The sequence below is a fragment of the Drosophila virilis genome, chromosome 4 (assembly GCF_030788295.1).
Source record: "Drosophila virilis strain 15010-1051.87 chromosome 4, Dvir_AGI_RSII-ME, whole genome shotgun sequence".
NCBI classification, from domain to species: domain Eukaryota; kingdom Metazoa; phylum Arthropoda; class Insecta; order Diptera; family Drosophilidae; genus Drosophila; species Drosophila virilis.
In genome coordinates this window covers 7,203,555-7,220,477 of record NC_091546.1, presented here as the reverse complement: position 1 = coordinate 7,220,477, position 16,923 = coordinate 7,203,555, and the positions used below count along the sequence as shown (strand labels likewise).

At 35.4% G+C, this 16,923-nt stretch overlaps 2 protein-coding genes across 5 annotated transcripts in view; both read left to right on the top strand.

Moving 5' to 3' along the window:
* Nos (Nitric oxide synthase) overlaps positions 1-3,012 on the top strand; it is a 54,211-nt gene extending 51,199 nt beyond the window's left edge. For both annotated transcript variants that reach the window (XM_032438003.2, XM_032438002.2), the window contains exons 17-19: positions 645-769; positions 1,497-1,563; positions 2,366-3,012. In XM_032438003.2, the coding sequence (XP_032293894.1) occupies positions 645-769; positions 1,497-1,563; positions 2,366-2,473 (300 nt within the window). In that variant the 3' untranslated portion in view covers positions 2,474-3,012. The remainder of the gene's footprint in view (positions 1-644; positions 770-1,496; positions 1,564-2,365) is intronic.
* Positions 3,013-7,200: 4,188 nt separating this feature from the next.
* The window catches only part of LOC6629113 (streptococcal hemagglutinin), a 42,663-nt gene continuing 32,940 nt past the window's right edge, over positions 7,201-16,923 (top strand). Inside the window, exons 1-2 of one of the 3 annotated variants that reach the window (XM_070208892.1) lie at positions 7,879-8,052; positions 13,101-13,197. Coding sequence is in view for 1 of the 3 variants with exons in the window: in XM_015173013.3 (XP_015028499.1) it covers positions 7,216-7,226 (11 nt within the window). In the remaining 2 variants the exon portion in view is untranslated. Of the gene's footprint in view, positions 7,227-7,704; positions 8,053-13,100; positions 13,198-16,923 lie in introns of those variants that run through there. The other 2 variants (XM_015173013.3, XM_002052571.4) reach the window with 2 other exon arrangements.

Below are 16,923 nucleotides of genomic sequence, written 5' to 3'. Positions count from 1 at the left end.
TTGATTGACTAACTGATTGATTGACTGTTTGCCTTTAGAGGCAAAAATCTGGGAATTAAAAAAAATAATAATTCTTTATTGTTATATTGAATTCATTTGGGCTCAAAAAAGCTGCTCAATCAAAATATTAAATACAAAAAAGGAGGATAAACTTTGATTGACTGACTGATTGATTGACTATTGGCCTGAAGAGGGATTAAAATACTGGAAAATCTGGGAATTAAAAAAAATAATTCTTCATTGTTACATTTAGTTAATTTGAGCTCAGAAAAACGATTGAATCAAAATATAAAATTCAAAGGGCAAAGAATTAGGTGAAAAATAAGAGAATATTTGAAGATAAATTCCAAATTGTATTTAATTTAAACGCACATTGAGGACAACTGACCCATTTTTCGCTTCAACGTATTTTAGGCAGTTGAGCATATTTAACATCATATATATTCTCTCTTATGGACTTTGTTTTATATAACTTAACTATCTAGCACTTTGATGCGTTGCGATGGGATATTTTCACATTTAACATTTTTTCTGGCCCAAACCAAACATTTTGTTGCACCTTTGCGGTCTGCAGGGGGGGCTGAGGTACCCTGCCAGCCTGTCATTTGATTCAAGTTTCTCTGTACTTATTTCTTTGCTTACAGACATATGTACAGGATCTGATTGAACAGGAATTTGATGCGTTGTACAATTTGATTGTGCTGGAGCGGGGCCATGTGTATGTGTGCGGCGATGTCACAATGGCCGAGCATGTTTACCAGACCATCAGGTGAGTTTGCGATTGAACTGAGTTTAGTTCATAGTTTTCTGTTTAGCTTGATTGCCTTTGTGCACCTGGCCGGAGCCGCAATGGGGGCGTGCCCAGCGCCAGCGCCATGGGCGTTTGCTCTGCAGGGAATTTATTTTCAAATGCTTTGCGGTCGTTTTGGTTTTTTTTTCTTTTCTTTCCCTCTGCTGTTTGACTCTTATTTTCTATGCTCTCTATACGAGCTCTTGATTACGTGCATTATTGTGAAATATGCTTGTACAACTGTAGCAATTGTTGGTGCTGGGCTCAGGGTGCAGGGGTAGGAGCTATCATTTGCCTGATGAGCTATTTGAGTTCGTCTCTAATCTTAAGCGGTTTATGTTAATTGAAATACGTCTTTATTTTGTTTGGAAGTAAAAAGTTAAACAAAAAACTATAGATACTTTTCTTTTTATTCACATCATAGAGTCCTTGCTTCTTTCACTCTGTTTCTTATAGGAAAGAACAATTGTAAATGTTGTTAAAGAAATGTGTTTTTAATGTGGCACAGTTAATATGCTTTCACAACAAAGCCGTTGGCTACACCTGAGCTGCTCGGCACACACACTTTTTATATAAATGGTCTTAATTAGCGTTTATTTATTAAATATACTCACATGACAACAGACAAACTTAAGCACTCAAAAGCGTTGCATTTTATGCACCCAGCACATTTCTTACATATACTTAACTACGTTTTACTCGACAGGAAATGTATTGCCGGCAAGGAGCAGAAGACCGAGGCGGAAGTTGAGACATTTTTGCTCACATTGCGCGTAAGTATCCTCTAACTAAACCAACTTAAACTGCGCGCATAAATAACATAGGGCAAGTGCGACTCTGACGAGCCGCGTGCGAGGCGCTCCGCCTTCCGCCGTCACACGCGGCGTATGCGCATTTTATGTGACCTTAGTCGTTAGGGGAGAAGCAGGAAGCCCGCAGGCAAAACTTTGCCAGCTGTTTGCAACTCCTTTAGCTGCATAAATGCATTTTTTAGTGTTGTACAAAAAAAAAAAAAAAAACTGCAAACGTTTGTTGCCAGTTACAGCTGCTTTGCTACGGCTACCCTGTAGCTGAGCAAAGGGTATATACGGCTTTCCTTACAAACCTTGTCCTGTGTGTCCTTTCTCAATTTTATTTCTACTATCAGAGTAAAATTTTGTTGCTTAATTGCTCTTTATTTAATATTGGCTTATTTTATTTTAAATTTATTATAAATAAAAGAAATATTTGACAGGGCAAAATGTGCGCTGACTGCTCAAAAAAGTTAATAACTTTTACCTACCAGGCTTTCTGTCTCAAAATTTCACATAAAAAATGTTATAAAATGTACCATATATATTTTAAATTTTATGAAAGGGTATCTGCCAGCTGTTCAGTTTGTTTAAAATCTCTTTTTAGTCTTGCATTTGTTTTGCTGTTTGGTTTGTTTGTCCCTCTTGACAGCCACAAATATGATGACGTTTACACTTTTATTGCGAGAGTTTTTTATTATCTACTCCAGTACAGCACTTATAAATAGTTATATATATTTGTTTTGCTTCGCACACACACACACACACAAATGTGCACACACAGGACGAGAATCGCTATCATGAGGACATCTTTGGCATCACGCTGCGCACAGCCGAGATACACACAAAGTCACGTGCGACCGCAAGGATTCGTATGGCATCGCAGCCATAGTAAGGATAACAGAAATAACTCAACTCTCGAACGGCACGGAATTTGTTTTGCTTTGAGACTTACCTGTTTAAGCGGCATCAAGTTTCAGATTAAACAGTCTAAAGTGATCGAAATGCACAAAGCATTATTAAATATTCATAAATAATTAGCTAAAGCAAATCCCAATTTTGCCTAGATTCAAATTTGATAAATAATCAGCGAACAGCTTTAAACTAAAACTGCATAAATTAAAAACAGGCAGCAAAGTGTGTTATTTGTGTAAAAGTATTAACAAAAACTATTTTTTTTTCCATTGTTAATCTTAAATTACCCACCGTTTGCCCAATTTCTGTCCCAAGCTTCATACTGTAAATTCATATAGAAATTTATTGGCAAACAACTTGAAATGACAAGAAATTGAATCTAATCAAAACAAAAGCTAACGAAAATTATCAAAATATATGCAAAAAAAATAATATATATATGTGCAATTGTTATTTCGCCTAGTTTGAAAATCAAATTAAAAGTTTACGCTTCGTTCACTACAAAAAAAATCTATAATAATAATACAAATAGAAAAGTTTATTAAATCTCTTGACTTAATGTACAAACAAATCAAAACTTTAAATATCTAAATGTTTATACATATGTATACACACATATACATATACATATACACACACACATATATATATATATATATTTCAATAAATCAAATCAAATGCTATAAATTGTAATAAGTATTAATTTGCCCGAGGCACATTTAGTGCTATGCAGATTCCAAGCTGTTTCCATTAAATGCACTCTCAATTGCAATTCAATTTTACAAGAGCCAAAGCCGAAACAAGCCGCTGCGATAAAATGTTGCCGTTGACATTGGCTAAGCGGCTTAATTTGAATGGAATTGGCCAATTGATTGAACGGATTTCGCTTAAAGATGCTAAATTGTGCATAAAATGCAATTTCAAACAAATATATAATCAAATATTTCAATCGAACAAAGTCGCTAGAATGCTGGAAACCAAGCTTTAGGTATGTATATCTAAATACCCTGTAAGTTTTATAGTTTATTGTATTCCCATATATATATATTAATTAAATATTTAAAGAGCAGCCAGGCCCAAAATATCTCACAAAATATATATTTTGGGTCTGGCTGTTCTCTAAATATTTTATTAAGCCTATTTTAATAGCCTTGTAGACATTTCTCGGGGTCGGTTCGAAAATCAAACATTTTTAATTATTTTTTTTTTTTGATATCTCGGCCAAATGATGTTGGATTTTGAAGTTTTTTTAACATTTTGGACTCGTAGGGATTAGTACTATCGATTGGCATCAAAATAATAATAAGGTAAATTTTGACTAAATCGACTAAAAAGCAAGGGGTTACATCACGTTTTTTATCAAAATCGGCCTGGGTTCGAAAATTAAAACTTTTTTGATGATTTTTTTTTGAATAACTCGGTTAAATAACGTCAAAATTTTAAATATTATACCTTTTTGAAATCGCACGGATCCCTACTATCAATTGGCATTCAAAGAAATTTAATGTCGATTGGTTGTTGTGAGTGAGTGTGAGTTATGGGCCCATAAGCGATTCATTAGTAAAGTCAACCTTTCTTGATGATTTTTTTGAATATCTCGGCCAAATAATATCAGATTTTGGAATTGTATACCATTTTGGACTCGTAGGGATCAGTACTATTGATTGGCATCAAAATAATAACATCATAAATTTTGACCCAAATCGACCAGAAAGCAAGGGGTTTTTCTCAAAATCAGCGTTAGTGCAAAAATCCAAACCTTTTAAATGATTGTTTTTTAATAACTCGGATAAATATCGTCTGACTTAAAAAAGTTATACTGTCTTAACGAAAGTGAAATAATTTTGTTTAATATAAAATTTTTCATAGAACTTTTTGAATTTTATTTTCTTATACTTGGCATTTTATTCATCATATTCATTTTACTCAATTGTCTTCCGCATTTTGTTGACATTGCATTCACTTTTTTTTATATAAAAAAAAAAAAAAAAACAACAAAGAACCCATGGAAAAAAAAAGAAAATAGCAATCCTCTATTTGCGGCTGCGCCAACATTCCATTTTCCCTGCGACGGTTAGTCAATCTGTGTGTTGGGTCTGCGGTTGCCACTGCGCTTCGATTTCAAAGCGCCAACAGCTTTGTTAGCCGTTCTAAACGGAGTCTAGTCATCTATCGTCTAGCGTATCTCTATGGCTACTAGCTTGGTTGGGTTGCGGGCTGGCCGCTAATCCCAGCCTCGTCGTGTATCTGATTTCAATGCTGAAATTGAATTGTGCGCGTTCGCTTGGCTTCCAGTTGGTTCTTGTTTCCCCCCCCCCCCCACTTTTGTTATTATTATTTTTGCTGTTTTTTATTATTATTTCTTTTCAAACGGAAATTGGAAATTTATTGAACAGTCGCGGTTTGACTTGTGATTGACATTTGGATTACTGAATTGCATATCTCCCAATGTCTTCTCATATTTCACGGTCGTACAGGCACTCAGCTCGGCGCATGTCACTCGCATGCCTCTGATAAACAAGCCAAAACATATATACTTTAAAATATGTTCAAAAAAAAAATTGTTTGAACATAACTTTGTCAAGTTCACCAAAGTCTGGCTGTTGCCTGTTTCTATTGCTTATTGGCAAAACAACTTGACACAATTTACATTTCTTCATAATTTATTTATACTTATATATATATATTTTTATTATTATTTTTTATATTTTTATTATTTAAATTATAATTAATAGTTTGATAATCGATATCGATGGTCGATAACTTAAAAACTTTGTTTTAGAGTATTTCAATCTTTATTTTGTATTATATTTATACTGTCACAATTTTTTAAAATTATGATAAGTATTATATTTTTAAGTATTTTATTTCGTAAAAAACTTCAGATTTTTTTAGTAGTTTATCTTCTAGGCATATAATTTTTTTTTTTAAATTGATTGCGTGATATTCTTTACGTTTCTAAAAACTTGCTGTCGCCTTTTTGCCCTGCTCGCATTTCCCATGTTCAGCATTTTTTTTTTTAAATTGTGCTTAAGGCATGGATACATGGGTATAAAGTGTCTTTGGCAATAACTGACAAATTTCTACATGCACTGACCTTTTGCTAAGAAATCATATGGTTGCATTTGCATAAAAATTTGTCGATTCCGTTGAAATGAATCGAGTCGCGTGGCTAAAAGATTGAGTTTGTTAGCTGAGCTTTGATTTTCGTATACCTGCAACGAAAAAATGCTGTTCTGTTGGCTTGAATTTAACATTTTGCTTAGTCCACGAATCGATACTGGGAACCCGGTGCTAATGACACGCTTTACTCAGATAGCCAACACGCTGAGCACGCAGAAGGTAATTTCTAAAAGTGCAGCTAGCACCAGAAATGCTTTAAGGGAAATGGGGTTCAAAAAACCCCAATCGCGTGATCTGTTGTTGTTGTTGGGCATAAAAATTGATGATAAATCAAACTTAGCTCGAATTAGTCAAAAGGTTGCGCCCCAACGCAAATGCAGCTTTACGTTCTAAAGCTGCAGCATGAAACTTGCATCAACAATGTATGCGGCACATCGAAGATCTAATACCCTTGCAGACATTTGTTGTATCGCTTGTAATTGTTGAGTTTGGTCGAGATGTCTTCAAAATGCCTTAATATAAATCAATCTAATTTATTTTTCTTGTCAATTACTTTATATAGAGCCGTATTCATTTATATGGTCCTGTATTATTTAGAATTGGTCAAATTTTCTTGGAGAATACAATGAACTTTCGTTCCTGAGGCAGCCATAGATATAGTGGACGATATAGATAGGACTGCAAGACAAGCTTATGCAAACTTTTCTGTCATAAGAATACGACATGCTGCAACTGATCAGGCAAGTATATACTTTATGTGGTTGTCATTGTATGCGTGACACAGCTCGTGAGAAAACTCTAATACCCTCTAGAAGGGTAGGGGCATAACAATGAATACGGCTTTGGCACGCGTCTGAGCAACCAAAAATCTAACCGGCTTTGGCTCTCACGAAACTAAACGTCGACTTTCAACGCAGTCTCCAACAACAACAACAACAACAACAACAGCTGCGTCAGACAACAGCCGCCGCCTGCCAACATTCCTGACATAATTTTGTGTGTGAGTAAGCAAACGAGTTCGGTTCCAAATTAGACGTCATCAACAGCAGCAGCAGCAGTAGCAGCGCAGCAGCAGCAGCAGCCGCGACCGCAGCAACAACTGCCGCTGGGCGACAAACAACAAAGTTGCAGGCGAGACAGCAGCAACAACAAAAACCAAATGCCTTCGGGCCCGCACATTAAATCTCCCGTAAAGCCAGACGCTTTGACAACGGGCTTTAAAAAAAAAAAAACGGTATATATATTAAATGGAATTTTTAATTCTTGAAAGCAACAGCAAAATATGCAAAAGGCCGCGAGAAGCAGCAGACTGAAAGAAATTTAAATTGAAATATATTTGTTGCGGGCACATAGCGGAAGCAACATGTTGCAAGCGCAGCCAGCAACATTGCCAATTTTAGCAACAACAACAACAAGTCGAGCAGCAGCAGTCGCTTTATAGCCGGCTTAAGTTTGCGAGAGCTTAGCTTGAAGAGTTCGCTTCGAACTTGTCGACAATCACGATCGCTGTCACCATAATATCGAAGCTTACATACCCTTTAAACAAATCAAACCATTTATTAGTTTAACAAAATGGAAATAATTTTCTTGGCTTGAATGTATTTGCGGTAAGTTTTTCTTTTTATACTTTAATGTTTTATTTAATATTTTAATTATTATATTCTTTTTACCAACAATGAACATCTGATATAAATTACGTTTTTCCAAATTGCATTCAAGCCACAAGCATTGCAGTAAAATGCGAATGCTCTCTTTCAATCTCTCTCACACACTCTCTGCAGTTGATGGCGTCGCAGCCGGCTCAAGCTAACATTGCGACTTGAACTTGCGCTCGATCCAAAGTCGCGCTCTTTGAGTGTTTGTGCATGTATGCGTGTGTGGATGAGAGAGCGCGCTTATTTAGTCTGTGTAACTGAGTGGTGTCTGTTTTAGTTACCGACAGCAACAACAACAACACACACACACACACACACACACACGAGCGCCAGAAGTCGACGTCGCTGCGACAACGTTGTGTACGGTTGATTTTATTTAAGTTTGTTGTTGTTGTTGCTGTTTTCAGTTTGGCTGCGCGGCTCGCGTCGTTTATTTTAGTTAGTAACGAGATTTCGAGCGCACAACGTTGGCGGCGCGGTTGAAAAATCAAAATCAAAATCAAAAGCTTAGCCACAGTGCGTACTCGCTAAGTTAATAAATGTGTGTGTTTGTTTGCGTGTGCTAAAGTGTTGGAGCGCGTTGTGCAGACATGAAGTGAATAAGAAATTGGAAAAGCACTAATAAATATAAAAAAAAAACACACACACACACAAAACACAAAGGAAAACGCAAAGAAACGTGTTGAAGCCAATGAGCAAACCAGCGACCAGCAACAACAACAGCAGCAACAACAACAACAGCAGCAACAACAGCAACAACAACAACAACAACAACTAAGTACGTTAATCAGAAAATATTTTAGCCCATTGCGCGCCACATACGAAAAAGCGCGAAATATTTTGTTGGCCCCACTCCCCCATAGATGAGTGTCTGTGTATGTGTGTGTGTGTGTATGTTGTGTCTGTGTGTGTTAGTAGCAACAAACAGCACGACAGTTATTATGCATTGCAACAGCAACAACAACAACAACAACAGCAAACAGCAGCAACAAAACTAATGCAGAGTTGTCTTTTGTTGATTTCGGTTGCCAAGAGTGAAATTATTGAACAATAATTTAAAGGGGTGTGGGGGGGGGAGGGGGTGCTGTACCGGGGCAGGTCTGCTATAAAACTATGCACATATTTAAATATATGATTTAATTGGGACAATTTGTGCAAATAATAAATAATACAAATAAAACTGAACAAAAATTGGCTTTAGAACAATTTTGAATATGTGAGCTATTTTTTTAAGATAAGTTCATGTGTTTCAAATATATTTAGAACGCCGCTTCGGAGTTTTTTTTTTTTGCAATTTTAGCAAGTTTTTTGTGAACAAAATAGAAGATAATAGAAATAGAATATTTGGAATTATAAAGGCAATCAATGTCTTAAATAATTCTTAATTTTATTTTTCTGAAATTAAGATTAAAATTATTTTGAAACATTTTTATCTTTGGTATATTTAACCAGAAAGGTCTCCCCCCCCCCAAAAAAGAAAATATAAATCGATGCATCTGGAAATTTCTTATTAATTTCGTTATAATTTCCAGAATAGGCAGCTTTCAAAACATTGCAAAATTTACCGATACTTCTCATAATTTTAAATTCGACTAACTTCATTCTTTTGTTATTTGTTGAATCGAGGGATTCCGATGGATTTTGTAGGAATTAGCAACTTTTGTTAAATTCAGTAGGATCAAAGGAGTTGGATTTTAAAAGCAAGAAATTCTGGGAGTACCATTAGTGCAAGCAAATGGACTGTGGGAATACCTTTAATGTAATTCAATTTGAATTGAAGATATTTACAATTTTTTGTTATTTGCAACATTTTCAAATTGATTGAAAAGTAACTCCATTGAAATAATATAAAATACTGCGTAGAACAAGTGCAAAATCACTTGCACTAAATTTAAATGCAGCATTTAATGTGAAATTGAAAAATATCACAGCTCTTGAGTTTTTAACATGAAAGTAATAATACAATAATTGATAAATGAAAATTCGATGAACCCATCAATTACACATATACTACAGATAGATATATACATATATATATATATTTGATGGATATATGCATTATAAGTCTCACTTGAAAATGAAGATTCTATGAAATTATTAAGTAAATTTCAAATAAATCGAGGGGCTGCCATCTAATGGCAACTGTCAGCGCGAGTGTTTGAGATATATTAAAAATTGATGAGATTTATTTTTGTGCACCCAACACATGTGTGTGTGTGTGTGTGTGTGTGTGTGTGTGTGTACAGCAGCCGAGACCTTACAAGGTTCATTGCTACTTGTCACAAAAGTCTATTGGTTTTTTGTTGTTGTGCCATGTAGGCCGCTTGTATAGATAATAAAACTTTGAGCTTAATGGCATTGTTGCCAGCTACAACTGCAACAACAACAACAAAACAACAACAACAACAACAATTTCATGCCAAATTGACACACGAAGCCGCCAACGCCGCGCGTGTCACCGTCGCTGTCTCCGCCTTTTAGCCATGGCTTGTGGACAGTTTTTTTTTTTTTTTGGCCCGCTTGTGTCTGATAACAGGCGTGTTAATTTCAATTTGTATTTGTGTGCAATACCGAATGCTATTGAAATATTTGTATACCCTGTAAGCAATTAAAGTACGTTGAAAGGGTCGCATTGACAGGCAGCTGAAGATGTTCTGCAGCTTAGGAGTTAGCCTAGCTATATCAGAGATCCTCTCGATATCGGGACTAAACAATATATAAACTGGCGTAAATATATTTATCGATTATTTCCGAATCGATAGCTTTTGAGTTTTTAGCTCAACTTTGTTTGGAATATATCTAAGGAATTTACTGCATATATAGAGATTGTTTAAGATTTTATATATCCCTCTTTTTGTGTAGCTATTTAAGAGTTATGTTTTCCTGTTAAAGGGTATTTGCTAGTCGGGCACTCTCGCTTCGAGCACTCCTTCTTTGCCCATTTTCTTTGCTTTGTTTGACCAGAGAAATGTGTTAAAATCGGATACGCTTTAAAGCTTCTCTTATTGCTCAATTTTTTAATAGATTCTGAGTTTGCGAAATATGAAATATTATGAAATATCGCACCTTTTTATTGACTCGCAATTCGGTCAGCTGGTTTATTTTTTTTTATCTTTATTGTTGTTGTTTTCAATGTGAATTATTAACTCTTGTGCGCTAATGTTTAAGTTCAAGGTTAAAGGATGGCCGTTTAGATAATTCGCAGTACGAAAAGTCTTTTGTAGAACGTTGGACAACAATGTATATGGCGCTTTATAATTATTTCTGTTACGTGAGATAAGGCGAAATGCTTGACCAGTTGCGGGTTTCTTTTTATTTAATGCGATACTTTAACATATTTAAATATCTTTCACGTGTTCCCAATGAGCAGCACAGAAAGAGACGCTCGTCGCGATAGCGCAAAGTGGGAGAGCGTGCGATATGGTATTTTATATGGGGCAGATATAACTAGGGGGAAAGAATGGAGAAGTTGCTAGGGCGAGCTTACGGGCGTGGTCTTACTCGAGTTGACCTAATGCAGAGTTGAGAAGAGAAAAATGTTAAGATTTGGTGAAAAAATGTAAATATTTGATTTAAAAATACTTATTAAAAAAATTAAAAGACAAAGAAAAGAAAAAACATAAGTTACGTTAAGTTTGTACAAATGTTTATTAAATCACATGCAACAAAAAAAAGTCATACAAACGCTTAAAAATTCCATTTCAATTGAACAATACGAAAGAATTTAAATGAAGCATAATTAAATCCAAGTTTGAAGCAAAACTGATAAAACAAAGTTTTCTTTTCGATTGAGAATAAAATCAAAAGCCAAAACCAAAACAAATTTCTACATAATCTGAAAAGCGATTTAATAAATTTGCTCAAATGAAACAAAAAAGTTCTTTTCAAAGAATACATTTTTGCCTTATTCTACTTTATTTTTGTTTTATTTCTCGAGTTCTCACCTGGTTAAAATCAGTGTTTGACCACTTTTCCACCTGACTGGCCGCGATTTGTTTGCCCAATCGGCCAGAGCCAATGCGGCTTGCAAGTTTCTATGCCGTCTGCCGAGCCATAAAACTTCCTGCGTAGCCAAAATGCGTTTCGACTTTGGCCGCGCAGCAGACGACAGCGACGCGGCAGAGGCAGCGGCAAAGAAATAGCCGTTGCCCCGCAATAAATAAACTTCATTCATAGGCAAATATGAAAAAAGAAGAAGAAGAGTAGCTGCCAGCGTATCCAAGGTGCGAACGAGCACAAAAGCAGCAAAAAGGTGCAAAAGAAAAAAAAATGCGAAAATAAAGAGAAAAAGTAAAAAAAAAAAAACAAAATAGAAAAATCATTTAACGCATTTTAACAGCGCTCATTACCGCACACAGTCGCAGCCAAACCAAGCCAAATCAAGCCAAGCCAATAAGCAACCCAGCTAAGCCACGCCTCGCCCCGCCCCCTCTCGCCCAGAAGCGCGGCACGTGGACCCATTTAAACTGGTGCAGAGCTGACATTAGCGAGGCGCAAAACGCAAAAAAAAAATGTATTTTGAATTTTATGAATGAAACGCAAACGTTTCGAATTTGAATTCGAATTGCGAATTGGCGACAACTTTTGCGCGTAGCTGTGCTTTGTTGTGAAAAGTATCTGTCAGATACACGGCATGCATGCCCAATGGCTAACCAAATATTTGCAATATGCGAGATACCCTGTTGCCGTATCGACAACGGAATAAGCTCTGTCAGTTGTTGCTGCTAATACCCTGTAAATTGGCAAAGTCATGCATTAATACGTTATGTTGTACGATATATTACAGTTTAATATGGATTATTATGATTTACCTATTTTACTCTCGAATAGCTTGAAAAGCTTGATATTACCAAAAGTTTCTTCGATTAAATGTCGCATGACTCTCTCGCAGATCTGTCTTGTCAGCTATCTTGCTGATATTTATATGGATTGTTCGAACCATAATAAATATATAATTGTAATAGTAAAAATATTTTTGGCAGATAAGTCTAATTGAATTTCCATTGGGTTATCATAGTAAGGTATTAATGCTGGATAACAACTAAGCTTAAGCTATGAGAATTCTAACTTGAATACAAATAACTTGAATACTTTTTCTTTAAATTATATTCAATATTTAAACTGAGCTGGCGGCATTTGTTATAAAACCTATAAATAAGTGTATAAGAGTTGGCATTCCAAGAAAGCTGTCTTAAGTTGACTTTTTTCTGATTATCTTATTAACTGACGTTTGGCCAAAAGACTCAGCCGCTGACATGTCATTAAGGCCGTCAGCTAAGCTCAAAAGCTGGCATTGAATATACTTATCAACAAAATACCCGTGTGTCATCGGGAACTTTCTACACAAGTGGGTTGTATACACATATTGAAAGGTATGTGCAGACCTTGAAGCTTGGCAGAGCATCTGCTAGTCGGGCACACTCGTGCTCCTCAGTCTGCGCGGCTTTAATTAAATTGAAAACGTTGCCTCAGCTCGAATTGTTATCTCAGCTACCAGTTGCAAGAAAAAACACATACACAACAAAATTTTGTACAAATTTCAACGAAAATTTGTTAAATTGCGCGTGCAAAAATATGTTTATAATTAAATGCATAATTAAGTACACACATATATATATATATATATATATACATGTATATGCACAGGTGCAAGCCAGGTGAGCATGAAAATAAATACAATTTTTTGCACAGCCTCAAACGTGGAAACATTAAATAATTAAATTGTTAAATGCATTAAATTCGATTATAATAATAAATTATTATAAATAATAAATTGTTTATAAATAAATAATAAATTGTTTAATTCACCGTGTGTCGATTCACCAGGAAATCGTTTCATTTCTTTTGGAAAAACGTCAAAATCAGTTTTGGAAAATAGCCCAAAACAAATACAAACAATTTCTTTGAGTATTCGCAGCTTGAGGTAAGTTGAAAGAAAAAATTGTTAAAAATTTGAACTGCAGCTGAATGTGCACAAAATGCTGACAACGAATATATCAGGCGCTAAGATACCCTGTAATTGAGTTAGAAGCTTCGTTTAGTTTGATGAATTATTGCAAATATTAATTAAAATATTAAATAAGTATATTACTCTTCGAATGTGTAAGATGTATATACATATTATAAAGTTTACCTTATTTAGTTTCAGTTTAAGACGAACATTTTTATGGCATGCTTCCATTTACACTTCATGGCTTGATTTGTGTTTTCTTTATGCATTTTCCATTTTCCCGCTGGGCACAGCTTTTCATATGTGTTCTGTGGCGCAATATAAATATAAATACAAATATATAAAAACTTGTTGACTGACTGAATGACAAACGTCGCAGTCATTCACATAAATGCGAAAGTTTTAATGAAAACAAAATAAATAATATCTATGAATAAATAAAACGAAATAATAACAAATCTGAGCTCCTGTGCCCAGTGCATAAAAATTCATTTCATTTGTGTTTCATTTCTAGATTTCGTTTTCCACAAATTATTTTCGAGCACTGGCAAACGGATTAGTTGTTCGCGAGTTTACCTTTATGCTTGGCTTACATAAAATTTCACAATTTTTTCTAAAACAATTTAATTTTTTATTCAGAATTGCCCGCTGTACTGAAACTATGAAAAGTTGTTGATATTTTCATAGAAAAGATGCGGGCTAAATTAGATGCCAAATTTGGCGTACACCAAATATGCTTAAATTAATCTTCTGGTCAGGCCCAAAGTTATGCTTCTCTCTAAAATGTTTTGCTTAAAGGTTCTCTTCATTGTTAATTGGAATTCCAAATTTGAATCGTGTCACTTTATAGCCTTGCTTCTTATTTTGTTGGTAACAATATTCATATTTTTTAATGCCTTTGATGTAATATCCTTCATAGGTGCACGTAAATATTTCTCGATATATTAAAGATTTAGAAAAGAAATAATGTGGCAATTGTAGATTGTGTAACGATTATCATTTGTCGTGAAATGTGCAACGCATAGAAGGAGAAATCTTCGACCTGATAAAGCCCATATATTTGTGATCCCAGTCGTTATAGTTATGCCCACCTGTCCAGCTACCTGTTTCTAAGCCCTCTAGTTTCTCAGCCTTATAACTATCATCAGGTTGTATACTTCGGCATATATCGACACTATATCATTTATATGGCTGCCATTGAAAGGTTAGACTGAAAATAAGTTTCTTGTCAGAATGCGTATCCTTACAAACAAACCATTTCCTATTAGCATCTAATTACTTTACTATATAGGTCTGTAGGATAAATCGGTTTTCGGGAAAGTGTACAAAATTTTTACACCTTAAATGGGAGTCTTTCGATGATAAATACCTAAGTAAATAAGTTGTATGCCTATTTACCAGGCAAACCAATCACTGACGCACCTTTTTTCCTCTTATCTTTGCTCTGCTCAGGTGTTGCTGTTGTTGTTGTTGGTTGGGGAACTTTGGCGCATTTCCGGCCACATATCGAGTATTTGTGCTGACGCATCTTGCGTTCCCATTGACGACAATGCAGAGAAAACCGACTTTAGCCACAGATGCGCGATCAAACATTGTGAATTTCAGCAGAAAAGCGACATTTACACGAGCCTCGCATTTGTTTACTTTGATTGCCTTTTATTTTTGTTTAATATTAACGTTCAGGTGCAGCGAGCAGTTCACAAGTGCCTCGCGCGGGTTGTTTATCTTTGGGCAGAACCAGTTTGTGTATTATTAAAATTAAAATTAAAATTATGCGAAAACATCAGCGTTAAAAAAATATGTGAATGAGTGAATGAATGTTTGAAAACGACCAAAACAAATGCGGTGTTATTTTCGGCCAATGATTTTTGAAATTTGTCAATTCTGTCAGACCAGGTCGGCTTAGATCACCTGCCGCAGACTGTGACCGACTGTTTCACCAAATGTGGGCAAATTGCGCAACTAACTAATTACGCGACTTGTCGGCGTCGCATTTAGTTAGTCAGCGCGCACACACACACACACACACACACACACACACACACACGCACAACAAACAGGCAATAACAATTATGATAACGAAAACAAAGCCATGAAAATTCATTCAAGCCCAATTGGGCAGCCGCAGCAGCCTTCGACACGTACGTGTAATTTTAATTAATTTGTTTTATTTTGTTTTTAGAAATTCGAAATGCGAAACACTAAAATTCATATGGGATTTTGCACGTTGTGGCCTCAATTATATTGTATTATATATTATATATATTCGATCGAAATGCGCGAATTGAGCTGTTAGCCAGCCTCGATTTTCATTTTTGTTTCTTGTGCCTTTGACTCATCTGTGCGTATTTCATTTCATTTTGCTTGCCGTCTCGGGTTTTTCGCATTTATTGCCAGCATTAATCATGCGGCAGCAACAATATCTAAAAATATCAACGTTAATAATACGTTTTATTTTATGTTCATATATGTTCGGTTGGTTTTTGGCTCCAACTTGTGGGCAATCTTATTATTTTGTTTTACATTTCCACACACATTTTGACAATTTATTATTGCCCATTAAGCTAAACGCCAAATTGGCGCTAAGGCGTGCATTCCTGTTAATCGATCTTCAGGTTGAACTTGAAGTAGCCGCCAGAAGTGACTGTGCGAAATATCTTGATAAAAGGCCAATGAACAGTTGACTGTGGCAGATTGCAAGGGAAACAGTTGGTGGAATGAACCTAAAAATCAACATTGAAAAACATTCAAATACTTGGGTATATAAATTCATTCTGTGTAACGGGTTATCAACATACAAAGAAAGCGTTTGTTAAGAAGCGTTTGATAAATTAATCATATTTTCTCTCATATAAGTTCGTTCAAGTGCATAAAAGCTTGTTGTTTTAATGAATGTATGTACTTTGAAAAATTCAAAATGTCATTCATGGTATTTATATTTTATATACATTTGTATACACAGCTTTTAAAGCGCATGAATGCCCCAAAGCACATTGTTGAGGTTAAAAGCTCGCTTCGAGAATATATATGCAATTAATTTTTAATTATTACAAAAGAGTTAACGAAATGTAATTAAGTTTAGCAATTAATTTAATGAGTTAAACTTGCTTTGGTTACAAGCTGAGCTCTAATGCTTTGATTGATTAATTGATTAATGACCAAAGCTCAGCTTATAAGCTGCTTGATTGAGTAGCAAAGCTCAACTTACAAACTTGGCTTTCACACTCTGCTTACCTTGTCTAGTCTTAAATTTCAGTAATATTTTAACCCGCTCTAAGCCATTTATAGCTATTTTTGGATTAATCTCGACTTTCAGCTAGTGTCATTGCAACTTGTTTTATAGGCATTGTAAGCACTGGGGCATTTTGACAGCAATTTGTAATTCCCAAGCTGAATTTGACCTCAATCGAATGCACAGGACAATCAGAAAGTGCAGTTGTATGTACTACATGAAAATACTTGGGCTTGTTTGATTTTGCCTAGAAATTGTTGCCATAGCTGCGCCCATGTAGTCAAGTGGCACAAAAGTGTTGTAAATATCTGCTGCGAACTAAATTCATAACAAGACAACAACCAAACAAAAAAAGGAAACAAAACAAAAAATGAAGTTGTTATAGTGTCAACAAAGACCTTTTCGCACCCCAACTCCGCACAATTTGCATTTTGTGGCAACAACAACAGGGTTCGGATCCGGGACCC